The sequence below is a fragment of the Morone saxatilis genome, unplaced genomic scaffold (assembly GCF_004916995.1).
Source record: "Morone saxatilis isolate NCDOM2014 unplaced genomic scaffold, NCSU_SB_2.0 Contig12, whole genome shotgun sequence".
Lineage (NCBI taxonomy): Eukaryota > Metazoa > Chordata > Actinopteri > Moronidae > Morone > Morone saxatilis.
Genome location: NW_023339674.1, coordinates 22,220,319 through 22,243,365, shown reverse-complemented (window position 1 = coordinate 22,243,365; position 23,047 = coordinate 22,220,319). Strand labels below are relative to the sequence as shown.

At 41.4% G+C, this 23,047-nt stretch overlaps 4 protein-coding genes across 4 annotated transcripts in view; 3 read left to right on the top strand and 1 right to left on the bottom strand.

The window, feature by feature from the left end:
- The window catches only part of jade3 (jade family PHD finger 3), a 9,188-nt gene extending 698 nt beyond the window's left edge, over positions 1-8,490 (top strand). Inside the window, exons 2-12 of the mRNA XM_035653967.1 lie at positions 2,195-2,262; positions 2,409-2,468; positions 2,559-2,641; positions 2,741-2,898; positions 2,989-3,179; positions 3,364-3,575; positions 4,195-4,362; positions 4,483-4,599; positions 5,105-5,563; positions 6,800-6,917; positions 7,015-8,490. Coding sequence (XP_035509860.1) covers positions 2,420-2,468; positions 2,559-2,641; positions 2,741-2,898; positions 2,989-3,179; positions 3,364-3,575; positions 4,195-4,362; positions 4,483-4,599; positions 5,105-5,563; positions 6,800-6,917; positions 7,015-7,841 — 2,382 coding nt within the window. The 5' untranslated portion in view covers positions 2,195-2,262; positions 2,409-2,419 and the 3' untranslated portion in view covers positions 7,842-8,490. The remainder of the gene's footprint in view (positions 1-2,194; positions 2,263-2,408; positions 2,469-2,558; positions 2,642-2,740; positions 2,899-2,988; positions 3,180-3,363; positions 3,576-4,194; positions 4,363-4,482; positions 4,600-5,104; positions 5,564-6,799; positions 6,918-7,014) is intronic.
- A 2,993-nt stretch (positions 8,491-11,483) lies between these two features.
- plcxd1 (phosphatidylinositol-specific phospholipase C, X domain containing 1) lies at positions 11,484-16,948 on the top strand. The gene is made up of 7 exons (XM_035653464.1): positions 11,484-11,894; positions 12,065-12,188; positions 12,691-12,833; positions 12,933-13,061; positions 13,999-14,154; positions 15,093-15,273; positions 15,403-16,948. Exons 2-7 carry the CDS (start codon positions 12,080-12,082, stop codon positions 15,645-15,647), a joined length of 963 nt encoding a protein of 320 aa, XP_035509357.1. The 5' UTR covers positions 11,484-11,894; positions 12,065-12,079; the 3' UTR covers positions 15,648-16,948.
- Positions 16,949-18,693: 1,745 nt separating this feature from the next.
- si:dkey-66a8.7 (PI-PLC X domain-containing protein 1) lies at positions 18,694-22,094 on the top strand. Its single transcript, XM_035653465.1, has 6 exons — positions 18,694-19,123; positions 19,591-19,727; positions 20,474-20,602; positions 20,677-20,832; positions 20,913-21,096; positions 21,564-22,094. Exons 1-6 carry the CDS (start codon positions 19,042-19,044, stop codon positions 21,812-21,814), a joined length of 939 nt encoding a protein of 312 aa, XP_035509358.1. The 5' UTR covers positions 18,694-19,041; the 3' UTR covers positions 21,815-22,094.
- The window catches only part of gtpbp6 (GTP binding protein 6 (putative)), a 3,446-nt gene continuing 2,425 nt past the window's right edge, over positions 22,027-23,047 (bottom strand). The window contains exons 9-10 of the mRNA XM_035653462.1: positions 22,363-22,515; positions 22,027-22,282 (exon numbers count right to left, since the gene is read on the bottom strand). Coding sequence (XP_035509355.1) covers positions 22,156-22,282; positions 22,363-22,515 — 280 coding nt within the window. The 3' untranslated portion in view covers positions 22,027-22,155. The remainder of the gene's footprint in view (positions 22,283-22,362; positions 22,516-23,047) is intronic.

Here is a 23,047-nt window from a genome sequence, read left to right as displayed (position 1 = left end):
GTGCAGCCCGCTACAGGCCTGTGTGTGTGTGTTTGTGTGTGTGTGTGTGTGTTTGTGTGTTTGGCGCCAACCAGGCTCTTTGGGCAGGGCAGGCTCTCGGTTATTTACGGGTTTATTCTTCTGAGACACAGTTCCCTTGTAGCCCAGTGCAGTCTCAGTGAGCACATTGGTGCAGTTAGGACAGCACAATGTATGAGGACAGACATGTAAACAAGGCGGCGGTCGTTGTGTCCTGTCACTCACATATATCGGGGTCTCTTCACAGTGTGATGTCATATCCGTGGGCATCCATAGCCAGTTTACACTGTGTGTGGGTGGGGGAGGTAAGCAGGGGGCGCATTAACATCCGGCTCTTCTTTGGTTTCTGGCCTCTCTCGACTCCTCCATGGTGAGGTGCCGTTGCTCCTCAAGCCTGTTAATGGTACGCCACGTACAGAGTACGCGAATATGTCCCTTTCTCTTGTCACAACGTGGGGAAATTCCAATGTTACAGTAACAAAGTGGGTAGAGAAAAAACAGTGAGAGTAGGGAAATAATATAATATAATATAAACACTATGTACAAGAGAAAACAGTAAGAATCAAGAAAAAACTAAGAATCCAAACGACAGATAACACAAATAGTAGCAGTTGCACATGGGCAATAGATTGCACAGTGAATATGACATAATTGATAACTAATTAACATTAGTAGTAGGGATGCAGATATCTGTGCTATATACAAACTGCAGAATCTGCAATTTCTTGATGAAGCTAAACTATGTGACAGAACAGCATCATAATGAAGTACTGTAGAGCTGCAGAGATTCCCTGAACTACAAATCTTGTTCTTCAGATGTAAGACGACATGTTTGTTTGTTAGAGATCCCAACAAATGTCACAGCATCAGGATTTGAATTGTTTTTTAGCAGAAAAAATGAAAATTGTGATGCAAAAATGACCATTCCCACTAATCGTGAATCATCAAACAATCGTAATATCTGTCATATTAATGGCAATATGATTACTTTTTTTACTATATTGTGCAGCCTTGGTTGGTAAGGCTGGAGTGAAATTATAACACCAATTGTGGTGATCTTTTTTCCTGTTCCTGCAGCAGTGTTAACTTTTTACACAAACTACTTGTTTGATGTAGTAAATGGTACAAGATCCCATACTCAGTTTGTCCACATTTGTAATCGGACAATAACTTAATGTACAGTATATTGAAATAAAACACGGAGAGGGATGTTTGTGGTACAACTAAGAATTACTTTTATCATCAATTAATTGTTTAGGCCATAAAATGTCAAACATTCAAACTTGACCACCATTTCCCAGGTCAAAGCTGACGTCTTAGCTTAGCTCTTAGTGTAGCTTTAGTCTTAACAGGCCAAACGTCACATTATTCATCACTTATCCGTATTTATCAGTATTGACTGAACTGAACACACAAACTTTGTTTCGTTCAGAGATGGAAACACTCATGTCAGTAGCAGATGCCAGACGATTAGAGTGCAGCGTCAGCCGGCTCTGCTGTGGAGGTGAACACACAGTGTACTGTGGTGTGTTTGTGTTGAGTGATTTAATCTTAAAAATAGCGCTGCGTTTTAGTCAAGAAACATACTGGAACGACTGCTGATGGTCAAGTAGTGACATGAAAGTTCAGCGTGTGATAGTATTGATTTACTGGGGAGTCACTCTGATCACACTGAATTATGTCTTCAGACACTTTGGACTTTAACCAGCAACAAACTGCTTGTATATTTGTCTACGCAGTTGGCATCAGTGTATTTTACTCATACTATGGTATGGAGTGGAATTGGCTTCATGCGTTTCCCCTCCTACCCCTCCTGTCCTCATGGGGAATGTGAGGCATGTCCTGTCTGTTGAAACAGCGTACTGTATTTGGGGCTACTGTGGGTTTGAGTCCCTCAGTATTTAGAAACCTTTTAATGAGTCGCCCCAGTGGTTCAGTAGACTAAAGGCACACACTGTGAACCTGTGCTGTCTGTCTGCGCAGTTTTCCTTTATTTTAAACAGTCAAAAATAAATGCAAAAAAGAGGTTTTGATTTGTAATATTTAGCAAATGCAGACCCAGCTACGAAGTGTTACAATCAGTCTTTGTTACAGACATTTTTTGTTCCTTTTACATCTCTTTCTTTTTCACTGGTATATTTTCCTGGTTGAGTTGACATATATTTCTTCTTTGCAGGCACAACATTAAGCGATTTAAGGGTTTCAGAGAAATCTACTAGCATGCTTTTCAACTTGAAATTTATGGTGAGTAACTTATCTTCTGTCTATCTGTTAGTTCATATCTCCATTTAAGAAGAATTTAAAAAGTTTCAATTTGTTAATGATTTAAAATACACTCTTTCTTCCTACAGTCTTAAATGCTTCAATGTCTGTTCTTTCTTCTTCTGCAGGATGTTACAGGATGAAACGTCTCAGGTCCTCGAGCAGCAGCGACAGTTCTGACAATGAGAGTGAGTTCCATCTGTGGGAAGCCATAACCTAAACCAGACTGTTTCATTTTCTCTGTTCCTCTTTTATTCACACCCTCTTTCTTTATATAGGTCCCTCTACGTCCTTCTGCTCCTCCAACAAGTATGGCAGTAAACCTGGAACCCCCGCCTCCAACCCGAAGAAACCGGCTGAAGTAAGTTCCCGTCCTTCCTTGCTGCCAGGCTCTGTGCTGAGTGTTGTTAAACGTGAGGACCAGTGTGTGACTGACTGTGTGCCGTGGCCTCTCCTGCAGGTGTTCAGAAAAGACCTGATCAGTGCCATGAAGCTGCCTGACTCCCACCATGTGTCCCCAGAGGACTACTACCTGCTGGCAGACACCTGGAAGCAGGAGTGGGAGAAGGGAGTCCAGGTGCTGGCAAGTCCAGACACCATCCCAGAGCCGTCTGTCAGGTAAGACCGTCCCAGAGGTCTGACTCTGGACAAAGAAGTCTGAATGTGCTACTCCGCTGACAGATTCTGATGGTGTTTTTCTGTGTTCAGAGCTATTGCAGAGAGACCCAAGGAGGTGCTCTACACCCACCAGAGAAAGTACATCCAGTGCTCGAGCCAGGAGTCTACAGAACCAGGTTATGTCAACATCAAAGAGCTGGCAGAGGCCATGTGTCGCTACGACCTGGACGACATGGACCTCTACTGGCTGCACGCTCTCAACAGAGAGCTTGACCGCATGGGTAAGGAACAGGATCACAAGGGGATAATCCGCCATGAAATTCACATTGTGCAATTTATTGGACAGTATCTATGAACATGGACATCTGTCTCCCTAAGCTGGAAATAAGAGCATTAAGATTTGGACTCGTGATGTCCCAGCAGTCTGGTGGGGTTTCTGTGACCATGTGGGGTTTTGTCTACCAGGGGAGGAGCCCATAGACGAGCTGACAATGGAGCGCACCATGGAGGCCCTGGAGAGGCAGTGCCATGACAACATGAATCATGCCATCGAGACGGTGGAAGGCCTGGGGATTGAGTACGACGAGGACGTCATCTGCGATGTGTGCCGCTCCCCCGACAGTGAAGAAGGGAACGACATGGTGTTCTGTGACAAGTGCAACATCTGTGTGCACCAGGTAAACCAGAGTACACCTCTCATCACACAGGCACTATGTCGGCTCAGTAGTTTGTTGATCAGTTGATGAATTATTAAAGGACAGCTTATCACTGCTGATTCTGATGATGTAAAAATGATCAGTTACTAGCGACAACTCTGCTGCCATTAGTAAATAATCTTGTTTTTCGAAGGATAACAGTGGCCTAGAAGGCAGCATAAAAATGTTGCACAACACAAAAGTACAGAGATTATCCAGTTAAAACATAAATGCATTTAATGTCTCATGTGACTATCAGATAAATTAAAGGTAAAAACGTTGATTCATAGTGCTTATTTCCAAATCAAGAATTTCAATTCAATTCTCAACATAAGTTATTTAAATCGTTTGATTTTGTCCTAGCTCGTATCGCTATATTGAATAATTTTACGGGTTAGCTCTTCTGCTAGTATTCAAATATATACATTTGTATAAGCTGCCAGTATTGGAAGTTTATTGGATGTTTGGAAGGCACATTTTTTTTTCCATTTTTAAGATACACATTTGCCCATTTCTTCTCATTTCTAATGAGTATTTTCAAATTGTGTTGACACTTTAAGTAGCAATCACAAAGTGGTCCAATCTGCTGCTCTCCTCACAGGCCTGTTATGGTATAGTCAAAGTGCCTGTTGGAAACTGGCTGTGTAGGACGTGTGTCCTCGCCATCGACCCCCAGTGCCTTCTGTGTCCTAAGAAGGGCGGTGCCATGAAGGCTACACGTGCAGGCACCAAGTGGGCACACGTAAGCTGTGCCCTGTGGATACCAGAGGTAAATTCAAACAAACACATACTGTACATCCTCCGCTTTGCTCTTGACCTCTTTTATAGTGTTTTACACTAAATGTTACACAAACTCTCACAATGCCGTACACTTTTCCCTCTTCTGCAGGTGAGCATCGCTTGTCCTGAGCGGATGGAACCAATCACCAAAGTCTCCCACATCCCACCCAGCCGCTGGTCGCTCATCTGCAGTCTATGTAAATTGAAGACAGGTGCATGTATCCAGGTGAGTGTTCATCTGTGTCCTCACTGTGAGCGCTTTTATATGAATGCTTTTCATTTTATGATTAGGGCACGACTTTATGCTCTCTGTACAGACACCACACTCATTGTGATTGTGCACAGCCAGCAGTGCTTAGCAACTAACACTGCAACTAACTAAACTTCCATTAATAGTTTTGGTAAATAACATTATTTGCGATCCCTGTCTCATCTCTGTAAGCTAAACATGAAGCAGCTTGAAGGCTAGTTAGCTTAGCAAGAAATAGTCCCGCACATATTCACCATGTGAGTGAGCTTTAGAGGTGTTGATTGGCTGGTTTTTGGACGGAGCCAGGCTAGCTGATATTTAGCACACAGAGATGATTGGTAGCAATCTTCTCATCAAGTGTAATTTCCAAAATGTCCTGCTGCTTAAATGTGCTCCGTAAATTCATCAGGGTGACAAATAAGCATGCCTCAATGCCCTTCTTTGTGTCTAATATAATATTATCCACCCCCCCACCCCACAGTGCTCGGTAAAGAACTGCACCACTCCTTTCCATGTGACATGTGCCTTTGAGCACAGCCTGGAGATGAAGACTATCCTGGATGAAGGGGATGAGGTGAAGTTCAAGTCTTTCTGCCTCAAGCACAGCAAGTCTAAAACTGGGGAATCTGGCCTGAGCCCAGCTCGCTCTAAACCCCCCGCCGAGGCGGAGAAGGTGGGCCAGCGGGCCCAGAGACTGCAGGAGCTGGAGGAGGAGTTCTACACTCTAATCCAGCTGGACGAGGTGGCCCAGGACCTCATGCTGTCCGAGCGCCTGGCGGACTACATCTATCAGTACTGGAAGCTGAAGAGGAAAGCTAACTTTAACAAAGCTCTGCTGCCCCCTAAAGAGGAGGAGGAGAACCTGGTGCTGCAGCCTCAGGAGGACAGCATCCACACACGCATGCGGATGTTCATGCACCTGCGGCAGGATTTAGAGAGGGTGGGTGCCTTTTTTATACGGCAGTCTTACAGTCTTTAGTGCAGAGTCTGGCTATTTCTGGTTACAGAGCAACAGCCCACTATTCGTTACCCTGATTTTATATTGCTTAATGGGCGTTCTTCATAAGGAGCCAGACAGCTTATGTGCTAGAATTAAACTCACTGTGGTGTTTGATGTGCACTGTATCATTGTTAATTTGAGTGTAGCACATTATAACATATTTGATGTATTCATTTTCAGAATATTAACAAATATGCTAATCTTTAGAAATCTCCCACATAACAAAACACTGCNNTCCACATTGATCTATGATTTAAAAAGTATATTCTAGGTTTGGATTGGGAAGTTATTGAATTTCCTGAGCTGACCGTACAAAAATCTAGATAAACTGTCTAGTAAGTATTTACCTTCTTTAGTGTTTCTTGCTTTCACTTGTTTTATAACATGAAATCACTGTTTAAATGAAATCTCCACAAATTAATCTACACACATCAGCAGAAAAAAAATCTGCAGCAGGCTTCTGGAAGACATGTGAAAGTAAAGAGTAAAATGGAGTGAGAGATCCTGGAGGAAAAGAGAGCAGCGAGACAAGAACACAAAACATAAAGCCAAAGTGACACACAAATGACTTGAACACAACAACAATATTAAGAGTTCAGTCTCCAAGCTAATGCAAAATCTGTGGCAGGACTAGTAAATTGCAGTTCAGAGTCAAGTCAAGAAAAATGGAGGTAAAAACTGTAGGGCTAAAATAGACCTGACTGCTCAACAAAGACACAATTGTTGCCTCTGACGTCAGAGGTGAATCCTAATGTAGGGCCATGAATATCAATTACTTACGTGCTCATTTATCCTGCCAATGTAAAAATGTCAGAAAACAGTGAAAAGGTTTCCTAAAGCCCAAGGTGATGTCTTCTAATCACTTGTTTTAACAGTCCAAATTCCCAAATATTTGGTTTATTAGACAGATAAAGCAGCAGAAGCTGGAACTAGTTAAATGTTAAAATGTACAAATGTCTTAAATTAACGAATTATTCAGAATAGCTGTATATTAACTTTCTATTACTAATATTTCTGTTGGTAAAAGTCCACAAGGGTGAATGCTTTCATAGGCGCTGCACATGCAAAGTATGTATAACAGAGAGTAAGCATGGCCGTGAAGTAGTGACAAGCTTCAGTCATGCAGTGTAGTTCTTGTTTTTAATGAACAGTGTTTGATTTATCCTCATTGTGCAGGTGAGGAATTTATGTTACATGGTGAGTCGGCGGGAGAAGCTGAAGCTGTTGCAGAGTAAAGCCCAGGAGCAGATGTTCAACTTGCATGTGACGCTGGTGAACCAGGAGCTCTCTGCTGGTGAGCCATATGTTGTCACTACAAGCGATTCCAATAATATTCTTGCTTTGTGCTAATATTTAGTTGTGAAATCTTGCACATCTTTCTTTGTCACCAGGCCTTCCTCCTTCATTTCCAGCAGAGAGTGTGCTGTTTCGTCCTCCCCCGAGGATAACTCTGAAGCTGAAAATGCCCAAATCCTCAAGTCTTGGAAATGGAAATCCCAGTTCCAAATCTGGTAATGGGCCGCTCTGCCCGGACAATAGTGGCAATGTTACTGAACATGCAGGGGAAGGGCTGGGTCAGGGGAAGCCTCAGATGCATGGACGTAGTCGGAGAGAGGAGCGCTCCAACGGACGGCTGTCCTCCTCAGGCCACTCCAGCAGCTCTGCGCTGCCTGTTAAACCCACCGGCAAACCTTTAGCCCTGCACGCTGCGCTCCACGGCCACTCGTCCAACAGCAACGGCAAACTGGACCAGGAGCGAGCGTGCGTGGCTAAATCTAACGGCCTCTTAGAGAAGTTTGTGGCTCAGAAGGACAGTTCTTGCCAGACGCCCAGTGACCAGGACGCTTCAAATCAGGCTTTGGACAAGAGCAGCTTTCGCAAGTCTGCCATGGAGCACTTTGGCAGGTCCTTCAAACAGGCGACCATTAAATTGGTGCGGAGCACAGAGGACCTGCGGGCCTCTGACAAACTGTCCCGAAAGGGCTCGTCCAAGGAGAGACTGTGGGACAAACCCGTGACTGAACACAAAGTGAAAAACGCGAGATCGTACCAGGACAGTGACGGATACTGTCCTGACTTGGAGCTCAGTGACTCAGAGCCAGAGGCCAAAGGGAGGCACAGACGGCGGCAGGTCGCGCTGCCTCAGCCAGACGCTCCGAGGAAAGGAGTCAGTCATGGGAAACAGTCGCTGGGCTCCAGACACCCCATGCAAAGGTGACAGCTGTTTGTACTGTTGTTCTCCTGACCTTCCCAAGTGCCAGGCCGTCTATGTGAACACACCTCCATCAGGGACCAGATCCAAGACCCAGTGCTAACGGCGCTGCATGCATAAAGCAGAAGATGCACGAAGGGTCTTCAAGAACATCTCCCAGTGAGGTCCATAAAGAAGCATAGCCGTGTGTTAATGTTGGTTTGAGAGGAACAAAATCTGTCAGTCTTCTGAGATTATCATGCTTGCCTTTCATTGTGGCTAGCATTACATTTTGTACTCAACTTTGTATGAAACACTCCTGCTGCACACAGGTTCAACTTGCCTTTGACTAAAACTGCTGTACATAAGATTGGGATGTAAATAATGTTTAACTGAATCACACACATTCCACTTTATTGATACTTCAAAAAGTGAATTTAAGTTGTAGAAAATAAAACCGACATGCCAGATGGGAATTTTGTAGTGAGTTGTAGTATTTACTGCACCTGTTTCTTGCACACTGTCTGTTACAGTGTTTCCCCGGGTGATGCACTGACTTGGTGATCTTTTCATTTGTCAAGTAGTTGAGTCATTTTTATGAACACAAATGCCTTTTATGTGTAGGAATGCAGTAATCTGGTAAGTGATAATGAAAAGCATTCAAGTTGTGTAAAAATGGAAAGAAATGTGTGTAAGAGAGTATAATTACATTCCCTGATGTATCATTCAGTAACGTAGTTGAACCTGGATGCATAAAAGCAAAGACTGAGTACAGATATGTAATCGATTGCCTTTATTACTGGTCTCAAATCATCACAGACAGAAAATTACCTTTGGAACTTGCATATTTGCAGTCTTTTCTGTTTTTCTTTTTTTTTTTGTAATAAATGACCTGGCATAACTGGTTTTACTAGGGCTGGACACTGTTAGGACTTTTTTATACAGATGCCAATTCAATAGTGAAATATTACTTTAGTATGTGTGACCTAATTTGTACCACCAAAAAGCTTTATTATTTTTTTATTATTTTAGAAGAGGCCAAATTTGTGAAACACATCAGTGTTTAATGGTGTCAAAAATAAAATGAACAAAATAAGGATGTCTGATCGAAGAATAAATAATCTGACCAAGCATCTACCGTTGGAAAAAGACCCCTTAGAACAAGGCTGAGCCAAATTACCTTTTCAAATGACGCAAGAGAGAGCAGGTGAAACCGGATCTGTTGTCCCATTTGTAGCACATAACGAAGAGTGGGGTTTAGAGCAGTGGTGGCAAACTGCGTGGCATCAAAAACTTCTGAAAACTTCATGCTGATGTGAAACGTGGCTCCGTACCTAAATCACTGTCATCATTTTACAGATACACTCTACTATACAGAATATGACTGGATTGTGGATTGTAAATTGCAAAAACAGGTGCACACTTTAACACTAACACACTTCTGAAACATTCATTTTTCAATTAAACAGGAGGGACTTTCATGTTATTCACATGCTATGTTTCTACTGTGGAAAGTGCATTTTTTAAATAAATTTGTTAAATTAATAATTGTGTTCTTTGTGTATGTGAAAGTATATGAGGATATTGAAGTGTAATTTAGCAATTGTGTAAAAAGTATTGCAATTTAGTTTGTGAGAGGGTGAGTATTGGGAAGGAAGAGTTAAATAATGATGACTGACCACTTGCAAAACATGAGTAGGCTTTCATGATTTTTATCAGTTGTGGGTGGAAAGCTAGATGGCAGCATTGCCACACTTATCCATTACAGCCACTGTACACGGTGTGTATTAAAGTGGAGTTGGTAAGCTGTATTTAGAATATGTGTATCATACAGCAGACATTGCCTTTTCAGATTCAGATTCATTCTTTATTGTCCTCAGTGGAGGAAATTTGTTTTCACAGTCTGTACAAAGAGCACCTTCGACATGAATTCTACACACAAACTACACATAGTACACATATACAGACACAGGAGTGACATTGTTAACTTGTCTGTGAGTTTAACGCTCTTATAGCGCAGGGTACAAAACTCTTTCCAAAGCGTGCCTTTTTGTAGAGCAGCTGTCTGAATCTACGGTCAGATGGGAGAAGGGTGAAGCATGAGTTGAGAGGGTGGCTGGGATTTTGTACTATTGGTAGTTTGCCCTGTGAGCAGTGGCAGTATTAATGAGGGGCTCGGATGTTGGGAGTGGGAAGACCTATTATTTTGGAGGAAGTGTTAGTGATTTTAAAACTTATCCTGTTGGTGAGAGGAGAGCATGGTGGAGTAGCACCTTTTCATAACGGTACAGGTGTTATTAATAATTTATAATAAAGGCTCTATTCAGTTTAGTGTGTCAGTGAGACAGAATGTACAATACTGAGACTGTAGTTTAGTAATTAATATTAACTAATATTAATCTTAAACCTGTGCTTTCACTTTTGACTAACTGTTTGCTGTTAACAGAGAGAGGCAGAGAAAGGAAAGCTCTGGTGTGGTTTGACTTCAAAGTCAGCAAGGTTGTTTCACATGCTCATTAATGAGTTTGTCTGGTATGTTTCACCACACTGGTTAGTGCTGTTTCAGGGTTTATTGACCTGCTGAAGACGCTGAGAAAGACCTGACAGACCAAATTATCTCAAACAAACAGACGACTTAATCAGTTTACTCTTGGTAAGGACATTTTAGTACACAAGTCAGTGTTCTAAAAACATGACCTATTTACAGCCGAGGTAAGTGTTAAGGTAGAAGACAAAAGCCGCATAGTGTGTGAGCCACACTGTGGTATATTTGACACATTTACACAACATGTGAGTATAACTGGTGTGAATATAAAGTGTAATTCTGTCTGTAAACACCTCACTAACATTTTACAGAATGGAGAACTGGAGTGTTTTATAACAGATGGGCCAGCTCTTAACAACCTTTTCTGTCTTGTTGTGACCTTTCAAAGCAAAGCTGTGTCTGACATTTAGAGGCCTGAAGAAGTTTCCAGAATTACAGAATAAAAAAAAGCAAAGTATTAAAAATAGCTCATGTAGCAGAAATGTGCCTTTTAAAGGTACCCTGTGGAGTTTCTGACCACTTGTAGCGCTGTGGAGCAATGTTTTTACAAGCTGTTCTTTTGTGTGAGCATATGGGCGACGTGCAACGAGTAATGTTCAAGAAACGTACATGTGCCAACAAAGGCGAGGAGGGAGAAAATGGTACGCTACAGCACATGGATGCAAACTTTTAACTTTTCCTTTTTTTTAAACCACCTTTGCAAATCAAGGACAGAAAGTAAACATAACTTTGTTTACAAGAAAACTCCAAAGTGCATCTTTAATCATATCGCAAGCACTCTGAATGATCCTTTGACCCCTTGAAGGACCCAATAGCCTATACCATCACCAGCTCCAGCTGATGTGAATAATGTGATGACTGTATCTACTCTTTATGCTAAGCTAACAGTGGCTGCCTCTGCTTGTTACCTTTCCCGGCACCCGTCCCTGACGTCACACCAGGTGTTTTGCCCCGTGCAGCTGATGGGAAATACCTGCCGTGACATCACTGGTGGGGATTTGGGCAGGGCTGCAGCATGTTTTCGGGAGTTTCCGGCCACAGTCCTATGAATTACTCCAGTGGGCTCTTTAAGAGGAGAGCCTCTCTGTATCTGCTGATCTGTCAGCAGGCGCGGTGCCGCCCTCCCCGCCCGCCGCCGCACACTCTGCTGCTGCTGCTGCACCTCGCAGGACCGACAAACACCCGGTGCACTGACGGGGCTCACCCTGCGTCCATGCACCCGCCAGCGGATCATGTGTGGACCATCGATTCATTATGGATAATCCATAACTGGAGCTAAAATGCGCCGGGCCCGCTGTCCTCGTCATCCCGGGCTATGCAGGTGTAGAAGGTAACCAGACTGTGCGGCCACGCTTTATCTCCGGATCTCACCATGCATGTTTTATGCAGAGCCATGACATTTTGTAATGCTGTGGGATGGGAGACTTCTTCTGGCACACGCCTATAGTTTCAGTCATCGCATTTCCCCTCTGTGGTGATTGGGCTGGTTCAGCTGGTTCTGCGACTGGAGGAAGCAACGGCAGCAGTTTGATCCAGTAAGTGTGAAATAAACAGGGTGACTGCTCAGGGGTTACTGTCTGTGTGTGATATTGAACATCATTTATGTGATACTTATAGTAAACAAACGAGAATGGCCTGTAGATGTGATACAGCAGCAGGTTTAATGATGTCCCTCTGTGTGCCATTCACTGTGTGCTGACTGCAGACGCTGGAGCTCAGGATGTCCGGAGTGATCGAGCCCGGTCTGGCTGAGCTGCCTATGGAGAGCTGGATGTCTCACCTGCCATGTGCTCTGTGGGACACCCCGCTGTACCACCTGGCCATCCCGGGTAGGCTGCCATACAACAGCACTCTATAGTGTGGATTAAGTAGGTTGTTTGGTGTAGTACACTGAACACTTAAGTCACTCTTTACTAATTGTAATTCTAGCTGCTATATAGGGGAGTGTATCTACGTTCCCTTGGTCTCAAGATCCCGAAGCCCCTCACCCTAGATCTGGAGGACATAGGACCCTGGGAACATAGCGATGATTCCCTATGTAGGGTAGCCCTGAGAGCTCAGTGAGCTGCAGCTAAAGAAAACACATGCAAATACACGCAACACAAGCAAATTGAGGAAAATATCTTCACCAGTTTAACACAGATACAGATACCCAGACGACGCAACCACATTAAGAAACATGCTGTGAAAGCAGAAAACACAATCTATGTCTGACGTGCATTTTGTTATATGTGCATACGTGTTGGCAAAGAAGTGTTTGCTTCATTTCCTTTTGTTTTGTCTATTTGCTTTGATTGTAATGGTTGTGTTTATTGTCCTTTCCCAACTTAGGCAGCCACAATGCAATAACCTACTGTCTGGATATGAATGACAGATCCCCTGTTGACCTCACCCAGCCAGACATGCTTCAAAAGCTAGACAAATACATGAAGCCCCTCATTCGCCCCTTTGTGTACAAGTGGGCTATAACCCAGGTAATAAATCAGAAAAGATGTACCAGCTGGTTGTTACTCATTGTTAATAACAAAGAAGCTGCACCTTATATAATAAATTATGCATCCCGTGTCTTGCAGGAGTACACTATAAAGCAGCAGCTGGACTGTGGGGTCAGATACTGTGACCTGAGAATTGCGCACAGGCCCAATGACAGCTCCACTGATCTTTACTTCTACCACGGTGTATACACCACGCTCACTGTGGAGGTGAAGTAATGGCATGCAGACACAAATGTCCAAAAAGTTGTTGCTACAGTGAAGTTTATGATCCTGTAAAGGCAAATTGATTCTACAGCAATAACCATAAAGAACATTCATGCTCAGCAAACATTCGATGAGAAAGGATTACAGGATGATAATGAATGCTCAAATGTAATGGAACAGTAGCAGATGTCAGTGAACTCACTCAGTAACGTCAGTTATTGTTATAGAGTAAACTACTGATCACACCAAACCAACTAAAGAGTGTACTGAACTGAATGAGGATACAGTTTATGTATATATGCAAGAGGAAGAAGGTGTTATTTCTTCTTTTTGAGGTTACATAGTCTCACAGCCGTAACTCTTGAATCTTCTGGAAATATTCTCATATAAACAGGAGCAACAAACTGTTTTCAATGTATTATATCTGGTGGCAGTTTTACAGCTCAGATCTCCGTACATCTTCTCAGCATGGCTCTAATGGCAACAAAAGCAGCACATTTCCACAAAATGTGAAGTTTTTGGACCTTTATCCATGATGTTACAGTGGAAACTAGTTGACCTATAGGGACTAAATCAATCAGTGAGCAACTCCAGGATATTTCTAAACCACTCAACATGTCCAAAAGCCTGTTGCTGCAGAATACTATTGGAAATCTTTCTGGCAGCTTGTGTGATAAATCAGAAAGTTCTTCACTCACCTCTGCTCCAGCAGTGTTGCAAGGTGGTGAGAAGAAACAAACAGATGTGTCAGGTTGTTACAGACGTCCTTCCTATTGTACACCCGTGTGTGAATGCCAAAAATCCGGTCCTACCAGATATCTGAAGCTGGCAATGTTACAAGTTACACGTGTGCTTTTATAATAAGGCTGTGAATCGTGCATTATATTATTGTGTCCTGCTGTAAAGGCAGACTAAATGGTAGCTTGTGTTTTCCTGGCAGACTGTTCTAATGGAGATAAGAGAGTGGCTGGACGCTCATCCCAAAGAGGTGGTGATCCTCTCCTTCAGCCACTTCCTCGGCCTGAACCAGGAGCTCCACGCGCTGCTGCTCGCAACCATACGCAACGTTTTCACCTCCAAACTCTGCCCCAAAACGGTACAACTTCTCCAGTTTTCAGTGAAGACTATAGAATTAGAGTTGCCACAATATACATTTTTTAATGGCAGTGAATCCCCTGAGCAGACCAAAACCAACAAAGATTGATCCTATTAACAAATGTTGTCTTTGTAGCCAAATTTTGACATATCTTATTCCTCTGTACAATAGAGCTAAATTGTTGTCCAAAACCCATTAAACCCCACAATGTGCAAATGCACTATTTACTCCTGTTTGAGTAACATTTGCTAAAAACAGCAGTGCCCAGCTGTTGAAACTATGTATTTGTGACTTTGTTGAGTGTTTGTGGCTTACGATGACGGAGGTTTCTTACAGCAGCTGCTGTAGTTGATAATTTCTCTCTTAGAATATGGAAAGTAAACTTCAGGAACATGTTTCATATTTCAGAAAGAGATTTCACTGTTTTACAGAAACTATTCTGGATGTGACAGCATGTCTTTAGCTCTCTATTGAGAAACAAACTCACTTATGTCTTTTCATGGGTTTCTTTGACAGTAAGAAAAATCTAAAATAACATCAGTCTTATCCTTTAAATCAGGGGTTTCAAACCGACGGCCCGGGGGCAATTTCCAGCCCTCCATTCCCCTCCCTCTGGAATATAATTTCATAGTTTCATTTAAATTGAAATTACCCTTTCATATACAATTAAAATAAAAACACAATTCAAAGGCCCAAGATGCGTGCAAAGAGTTGATAAGAAGAGGCCTTAATTTGTTGTTTTGCTGCGAACAACAGAGAGTATATATATAATGATTTAAAAAATTTACAGAAACTGCTGTTTGCTATATGTTTTTGTTGTTAGTACTTGAAATATTTTTGTGTGCTTTGTTGTAATATGTTGAATTACCTGCTTTAAATAATGTCTAAAAATAACTTGACATAAAATGCAACTCAACCGGTTATTCTGTTGTTTTCAGGAAGTGTTAACTCTTCGAAACCTGTGGGCTTTAGGCTGCTCAGTGATTGTGTCCTATGAACACAGTATTGCCAGCTGTCACAGCGACCTGTGGCCACATATTCCTTACTGGTGGGCCAACAAATGCAAAGCTGAGGCTCTTATCGAGGCATTTGAACACAGGAAACAACATGGCAGACCAGGTAATCTGCTGTTGATTTCGATCACCAAACACAGGCTGGGAATAAAACTGATGATTCATTTCTTTTTAATTGACACTGCATTTGACCTATGCCGCTCATAAAATTTCATGTGCGTATTTTGTGTTTTAGGAGGTTTCTTCGTCACGGGGATTAATCTGACAGAGGACCTGAAATACATCTGCACACACCCAACAGAGTCCCTGAAGGACTTGGTGATGTCCACATATCCCACGCTGCTAAGCTGGGTGAAGGAGCAGACTCCCGGCTCCAGAGTCGGCTCTCTCAATATTATTGCTGGGGACTTTATCACAGAGAGCCACTTTGTACCTACTGTGGTTGCACTGAATGAAAAACTACTGAAATGGTCCTCATGACTTTTAAACAATTTGCATTATTCTACAAAAAAAAAATGTGAATCACAGCATGAAATACACACAAGCTTGTTTTTTTAAGAGTGACAGAAAAATACTTCAAGTACTTGAATTATTCATCTAAATATAAATGCACTTACTGGAGGCAGTGAAATGTACATTTCGATCTTAAAGCTGCTTGAAAACAGACTTTTTGGTATTTTGACCTGCACTTGTTTGTTTACATTCAGTTCACTATTTATGCAATGTACTATATCAGTTTTCACGAGACAGAGAGGTGGCCAGTTTATGTTACGGCCAAAGCAATAATGATACAACTAGTCTCACCTTAATGTAGGCATTATAGATGAGTAAGCACAAACAATGTATTCAAGGAGCACATAGGACCGTAAAGTAGGCCACAAACTTTTATAATTATGACATGTGGACAGCAAGTTTAAGAAGTAGCTAAACTGTATCAACTATTATACTTGTATTTATCCGTAGAGAATGTAGAGAAGAACTTAGAAGAACTTATGCAAAATGCATGGAAAACTTATTTGCATGAACCCAACCTTGACTGTTCTACTTATATATACTTTAGCCAACAGGTTCGGCCTTGATTTAAAATAATGCTGCACCGCTGTGCCTGTGAAGATGAGCTTTTACAATAAACATGAGCATTTTTAAGCAAATCATCACACTTTTATTTACTGATCATTCAGATGTGCAAATCAGTGTTAAAATGTTCCTTCCAAGATGCCTGTGCTAAGTCACAATCTCTACTCTCCAAAGCGTTTGCTTCGTGTACATAAAACAACTGACCTGTGGTGTTTTCAGTCCCTGAAGGGCCACAGTGGGGAAAAAGCTTTTGTGTTCCCTCGCAGTATGTGTTCCTTTTCAATGCGTTTACGTTCCCTCACAATGGTTTGTATTACATCATCAGTCTGAAACTCTGCTCTTTTGGGATCCATTCAGCCCATTCAGTCCAAACATTTCCATCTTTGTAGCCAATATGATGACAAACAGGCAAAAAATCCACGTAGAGCTCTATTACTTCAGTTCATTGTAAAACATTGAAAATTGTAAAATAAGAAACTATTTATATTCAGATAATGACTTCTACTGTTCATGGTAGGTAATGGTGTTTAAATTATGCAATTAGTATTGAGACTGAAATTAAATTAAACTTCTCAGTTTGTAAAGACCCAATTTGAATTGATCAAATTTGCATTATTAAACTAAAAAGATCCTAAAATCTGCCAATTTACAATTCTGTGTTTTAAAATATAATCGTTAAAAAGATGTTATTACAGTTTTATGTATCTTCCAATCATATTCTTGTTTCACTATTTCTGTTTTTACTGTTTCTATTTTGTAAACTGTTTCATTTTAGGATATAATTTAAAGAGGTGTTCACAGTGAAACTTCTCAAATTTAACTGAAGGCCAACCCCCAGAGCAGCAGCAGGAGCTCTGATTGATCCTCCTGAGCTCCTGCTGCTGTTTAATTATTTTATTCCATTATAGTGGCATTAAAATTATAGAAATATAACAAACATAAAGTTTTTTCATTTAAATTTCACTTTAAATTCATTCATAAAAATATTTAACAGTTTAATTTGTTCCATCTACAAATGTGTCTAATACTTTGAAATGTACAGTTTATATTTCGTCCACAGGTCAATGTAAATATCTATTATTTAAAGCCAAACACAACTTAAACAAGGTCTGACTGACAGAGTAACCGGAGCTCTCACTGTGTTCGGTAGCAAACATAATTCTCTCATTACCATTTATTTTGAAATGTATAAACAGTAATTATAATCAATACCTGAAAAGTCTATAATTGATCTTGTGACAACATCCTTACAGAGAATGTTTTTCCAATATCCAAACAGTTACAGTTACAGATCTCAGATGTGGTTTTGATGGATTGTTTTTTTATTGATGCTGCACATATTTAATCAGGGACTTTGTTCTGCTTCCTTCTGTTTTTCTCCTCCATGGCGGCTGCTGCTGCTTTGTGAGATGGGTGAATGAGAGAATAGAAAAAGATTGTCTTGGCTTATGTGATGGAAGGATGGGTAAATAAACTTGACATCAACACTTTGTCTTTTGCTCCTTAAAATGTTTACTACAGTAGAAGACATGCATCATTTAATGTGAGCTGCAGCTACAAATATCACCTTTAAAAAGTTACATTCAATTTTCTGAGATAAATAAAATCACATTATACTAGTAGAAAATAAGATATATGGTTCATAACTAAGGGAACACTAATTCTATAATATATATAATAAATGTTACCATAAGATGTCTTTTGTCTTTGTTAAATCTGTCCTGTATTAATTAAAATAATGCTCCTCTAAGTACAAATAACCTAAAAATGGTATATGCAATTTCCAGTATGACCTAATTTTCTTTCTTTCTTTTCGTTATTTAAATATATCGTATTACATTGATTTATATAAAATATCAGATAATCAATACAAACAAAGAAAGTAAAAAAAGGGTAACAGACAGAAAAACATGTACATCTTAAATGATCTGGGTCAAATAAGAATAAGTCACTTTAAACACCGTATATTAGTGTTATTAAAGAAATGGTACCAAACCTTAAAAGTCCCACCACTGACACCTTTTAGCTTGTAACATTCATTTTTATGAGGCAACATCTGCCATTAAACATCTTCCACTCTTTTATTCATGAAGCAGTTGTATTTTTTCCTCTGACCTTAAATAACTACTGATGATTCCCACTTTATATATGAACTGTACTCCTTTTTCATAATTTCATATAGCTTAAAAAACATAAAAACTCTTCTTTAATTAGGTTGGAAGCATATATATTTTACATATGTAAATAGTTTCGAACAGTGTTGTGTTTTCCCTGTATTATAATGTTGGAGTTGTTTTTTTCTGCAGGACTGAATTGAAGAGTGTGTTCATGTGTTTTATGTATTTCATATATATTCTCATTGATGTATTTAGGCTGCATTCATTTAGCTCAACTTCCGGTTCGACGTTGGCTCCACCCCCTATCAGACGTCATGGCGACGCACTCGGAGTTGTTCTGATAAAGGAGCAGGGGTGTGAGGGTAAAGTGTGCGTTATGTGTTCAGACACATATAATACACAGAAATACAGAGTGACCTAGAACAGCGGCATCCCCACTTTAGCTGCCGGGCTGCTCTGGTGACACACTCAATCTGTCAGTCAACACCGCAGAAGAAACAGGAAATTCAAAGTTTCATCTCCCTCCTCCTCCTCCTCCTCTTGTTGTGCAGCGTGTTAAAGGAATTAGATAATGGACGGGGACAGGATCGACCATATGATGACTAGCCTAAACGGGTTTGTCAGATGTGGAGCTCAGCCCTGGCTCCAGTGAGTCTCCTGCAGGTCTGGGACTGTGAGACATGGACCTCCGCTGCCAGGACTGGATGTCAGCTCTACCCGAGGAGCTGTGGGACGTTGCGCTAACCAACCTGGCCATACCCGGTACATTTAACACCTGCTCTTTCTCTGTTGTAATGCAGCTCACCAGTGCTGGATGTTACTGCTGTACAGGAGAACAATATACAGCACATATTCAAGTCACACTGTAAACTGGTTTATTATTGCAGCCTCTGTAGTGAATGGGAATATTTGCTGTTCTTTTATGACACTAAACTGAATATCTTTAGGTTTGGGATTGTTTATGTTCCCTCGTGTTCATTTGGAATACTTTCTTCTTTTCTTTTTATTTCACTGCCTTTGCCTCCTCCGTCTATTTATTTTATAATCACCTGTATTGGTTTTACCTATACTATCACAACAAGACTAGTCAGTCACTCTAAACAAACCCCCCACACACAGACATTTTGTTTTGCATTTGTGGTTAGGTGTACAGAACCAGCTACTCTTTTCCAGTTCATTATGAGGAACCTTTAAAGCTTTAATGTGTATATTCACACCTTTTTACACAGGGAGCCATGATGCCATGAGTTACTGTCTGGACATAAACTCCCCCCTGGTCTGGTCTGAATCGGACTTTTTCAGGCTCCTGGATAAACTTTTCTACTGCTTTACCAGACCTGCCATTTTTAGATGGGCTACAACACAGGTACGTAAGGTGGAAGTGTCTTATAAATACAACAGCAGTGTGTGCTGATCATAATGTAGGTGTCTATGACAATGTGGTGTGAGGAGCCTTACAGAAATAACAAAGTACTGCTGAATTCCTAAAAGTCACTTGGAAGTTGGCTAGTGAGACGTGTTTGTCAGGGTTTGTAGTTTATCCTGTTCTATCTGTATCTGCGGACTCAGGCAGCCACTGACCTTGGAAGAGATCTTGTGTTTCTCACTGAAAACAGCTGCCGACTTCAGCTGTACATAGGCTGATGGGAACTAAAAGTTTGGGGCCAGAAAACCAAAACAATGAGCTTAAAGACACTAAAAAAGCTCTGTAGAGCTGAGAGGAACTGCAGAGTTGAGTGATAATCCTCTGAGGGTTCATCACTACGAATGACTACTTTCAGATACACACAGCCATCTGATTTATTGTTAATATAAACATGAATTATAGCAGCTTTAAGTTATGTTTATGATGTTATTTTGATATGTCACATGAGTCACTTTTTCACCCAAGATAAAGTGAAGGGATAAGTCTTTCTTTCTAGAAGGAATATCAGTTTATACATTTGTATGAATAAACTGCTTCTCATGGCTGATACCAATAAGATAACTGATAATTTCACATTTTTGTATTTTTAAAAAGAAGTTTATAACCTGCAGTTTATTCACACCTGAGGGGAAACGGGGAACGATAACTGGAATAATTCTTCTTTTATGAATTGCTCTTCCTTGCAGGACAAAAGCATCGAGGAGCAACTTTCGATGGGGATTCGGTTCTTTGACCTCCGCATCGCACACAAACCCAACGATTCATCCAGCGACCTGTACTTCACACACGTCATCTACACACATTTAACAGTTTTGGTGAGTGTAATTATTCATTTAAAGTTTCAGTTTGCTTTTAGAACACATTTAGAGTTAATGTCCTTCCTGTACAGGAAACACTGTCGTCTGTTGCCACCTGGCTGGAGTCTCACCCAAAGGAGGTCGTAATCCTCGCTTGCAGCCACTTTGAGGGAATCAGCGACAAACTCCATCAGGCATTCATTTTCTCCCTGAAGAAGCTGTTTGGCTCAAAACTCTGCCCCCAGAAGGTTAGTCTTCTTCCTTGTGCAGCTGATTTATGGTGTGTTAACAGCACAATGCCTTACACGACCTAACCCGCCCTCCACAGGAACCAGTCCTGACCTTAAGGAGTCTGTGGGCATCTGGTTACCAGGTCGTCCTGTCCTATGACTCCCAGATTGCAGCTCGACATGAGGAGCTGTGGCCTGCCATCCCCTACTGGTGGGCCAACCAGCGCACAGCACAAGGAGTGATCAGTTACCTGGACTGGAACGAAGACCTGGGACGTCCAGGTGAGTTTCATTTACACTCACGTGTCTTTTCTGTCACCCTGGTGTATTTTCACCAACATACTAAGGCTGCGTCCACACTGCAGGTAAAAGTGGCCCAAATCAGCTCATTGCTTATATTTGACTCAGATCTGTTTTCTTCATGACAGTGTGAACAGTAAAAAATTCTAATTCTCAATTCTGATTTTGACCATATGCGGTCCAAATCAGATACAGGTCTGATTCTTTTCGACCTCAGTGTGAACAGTCATATCAGAGTACATGTGATTTTTACATCACTGTCGATGGACATTGGTCATGCGGGTCACTTCAGGACCTGTTCACACTGGAATCTGATACGGGCCACATTCGAAACATAATGTGAACAGCCAAACATCAACCAGGAATCAGATCTGAGCAATAAATCAGAATTGAGTGTTAATGCTTGCAGTGTGAACGTAGGCTAAGATGTCTTTTTTTTTTACCCCCAGAGGGCTTCTTCGTCTCCGGCCTGAACCTGACGGCCGACAGGAGATACATCACAGAGAACCCAAAGCAATCCCTGCGGACGCTGACCTTCAGTAACTGGGAGTGTTTGAGGAAATGGCTGGAAGAGCAGAAACCTGGGTCGGACCCCAAGAGCCTCAACATCATCGCAGGAGACTTTGTGGGGCCGCTTCCACTCTGCTCTCTGGTCATCGCACTGAACCAAAAACTTCTAAAGAAGAATGCCGTCAGATAAAAACCAAACATTATTAGCTGTGATTTTATCCCACGGGAACGGATCCCCGAGTACCTTTAGTATAATTAATTTCCTCTTGTCTGAGTTTTAACTTAAAGCAATGTTTCTGGAAATAAATCTGTATTTCTCTATGCAATTAAGGTGTTTTAAATCCACAGATTTATGTGCAATCTATGTCTTTACAAGCAAGTACATCATTCTGTACTGTTATATTTTCATATATTTTAATATACTGTACAATACATACACAGTCTTTTGTCTTAAATATGTTTGTGGTACAGTTTGCAGTCCGTCATTTCTTTGGATCTGCAGCAGGAAGGATCCCGCTCCTCCCTGCTTTACTATCTGTCTGTGAACAGTTTCTTGTAGCGTCCGTAAGCGGCGGTGCTGATGATGACCTTGACAACAGCCGAGCCTTCATCTGCATTCACCTGCACGTCCTGAACGGTGGCCTGCTTGTACAGCCAGCTGTGGATGAAGACGCACATTTACTGTGGATGCTCTCTTATTCTAAACATAAACACACGGCGAGGAAAAACAGCTCTGACCTTAACTGCGGACTGCTGAGGTCGACACTGAGGTCTAAAATGTGTTTTCCCGTCGAGTTCACAATCACGTCTTCCACTGCTCTCTTCAGCTCATCCAGGCCTCGCTCTTCCAGGGCTGATATGGGCAGCGTGTTGGGCTCTGTGAGTTGATAGCTGAGAGGGGACGAGAGAGGATACTTCGACTTTGTTTCTTCTTCTAAAGACTACACCAAGTCCTGGCTCGACCCCATTCAAACAGCCCACACAATAAAAGATCAATAAAATGATGCCACTAATAACAATAATACAATTATGAATGCAGGACATCCTTTGTTTTCTAAATCCAGTGTACTATATTGTTTTGAGTACAGTTAAATATGGCAATTTCTGTCCTAAATTCAGTAGCATAAGTTACATTTTGTGGTTTTCTGATTCTTTAGGACATTCAACCCATCATGATATCAACCTTCTAGATCTTATAGGCTGCTCAACGGTATACGTTTTTCCCTTAAAAGGGCCAGTGTGAAACATTTAGGAGGATCTATTGGCAGACAGTGAATATAATATTGATAGGTATGTTTTCATTAGTGAATTATCACCTGGAAATAAGAATCGTTGTGTTTCGTTTCCTTAGAATGAGCCGTTTATCTACAGAGCAAGTGGGTCCTCTTCTACAGAGTCCACCATGTTGAACCGCCATGTTTCT

Bases quoted from the DNA above. Each gene is read 5' to 3' on its own strand.
- plcxd1 (XM_035653464.1), top strand. From the start codon at position 12,080: ATGTCCGGAGTGATCGAGCCCGGTCTGGCTGAGCTGCCTATGGAGAGC. The intron at 12,189-12,690 runs GTAGGCTGCCAT...TTCCCAACTTAG, and splicing joins GTACCACCTGGCCATCCCGG to GCAGCCACAATGCAATAACC. The intron at 12,834-12,932 runs GTAATAAATCAG...CGTGTCTTGCAG, and splicing joins ACAAGTGGGCTATAACCCAG to GAGTACACTATAAAGCAGCA.
- si:dkey-66a8.7 (XM_035653465.1), top strand. From the start codon at position 19,042: ATGGACCTCCGCTGCCAGGACTGGATGTCAGCTCTACCCGAGGAGCTG. The intron at 19,728-20,473 runs GTACGTAAGGTG...TCTTCCTTGCAG, and splicing joins TTAGATGGGCTACAACACAG to GACAAAAGCATCGAGGAGCA. The intron at 20,603-20,676 runs GTGAGTGTAATT...CTTCCTGTACAG, and splicing joins ACACACATTTAACAGTTTTG to GAAACACTGTCGTCTGTTGC.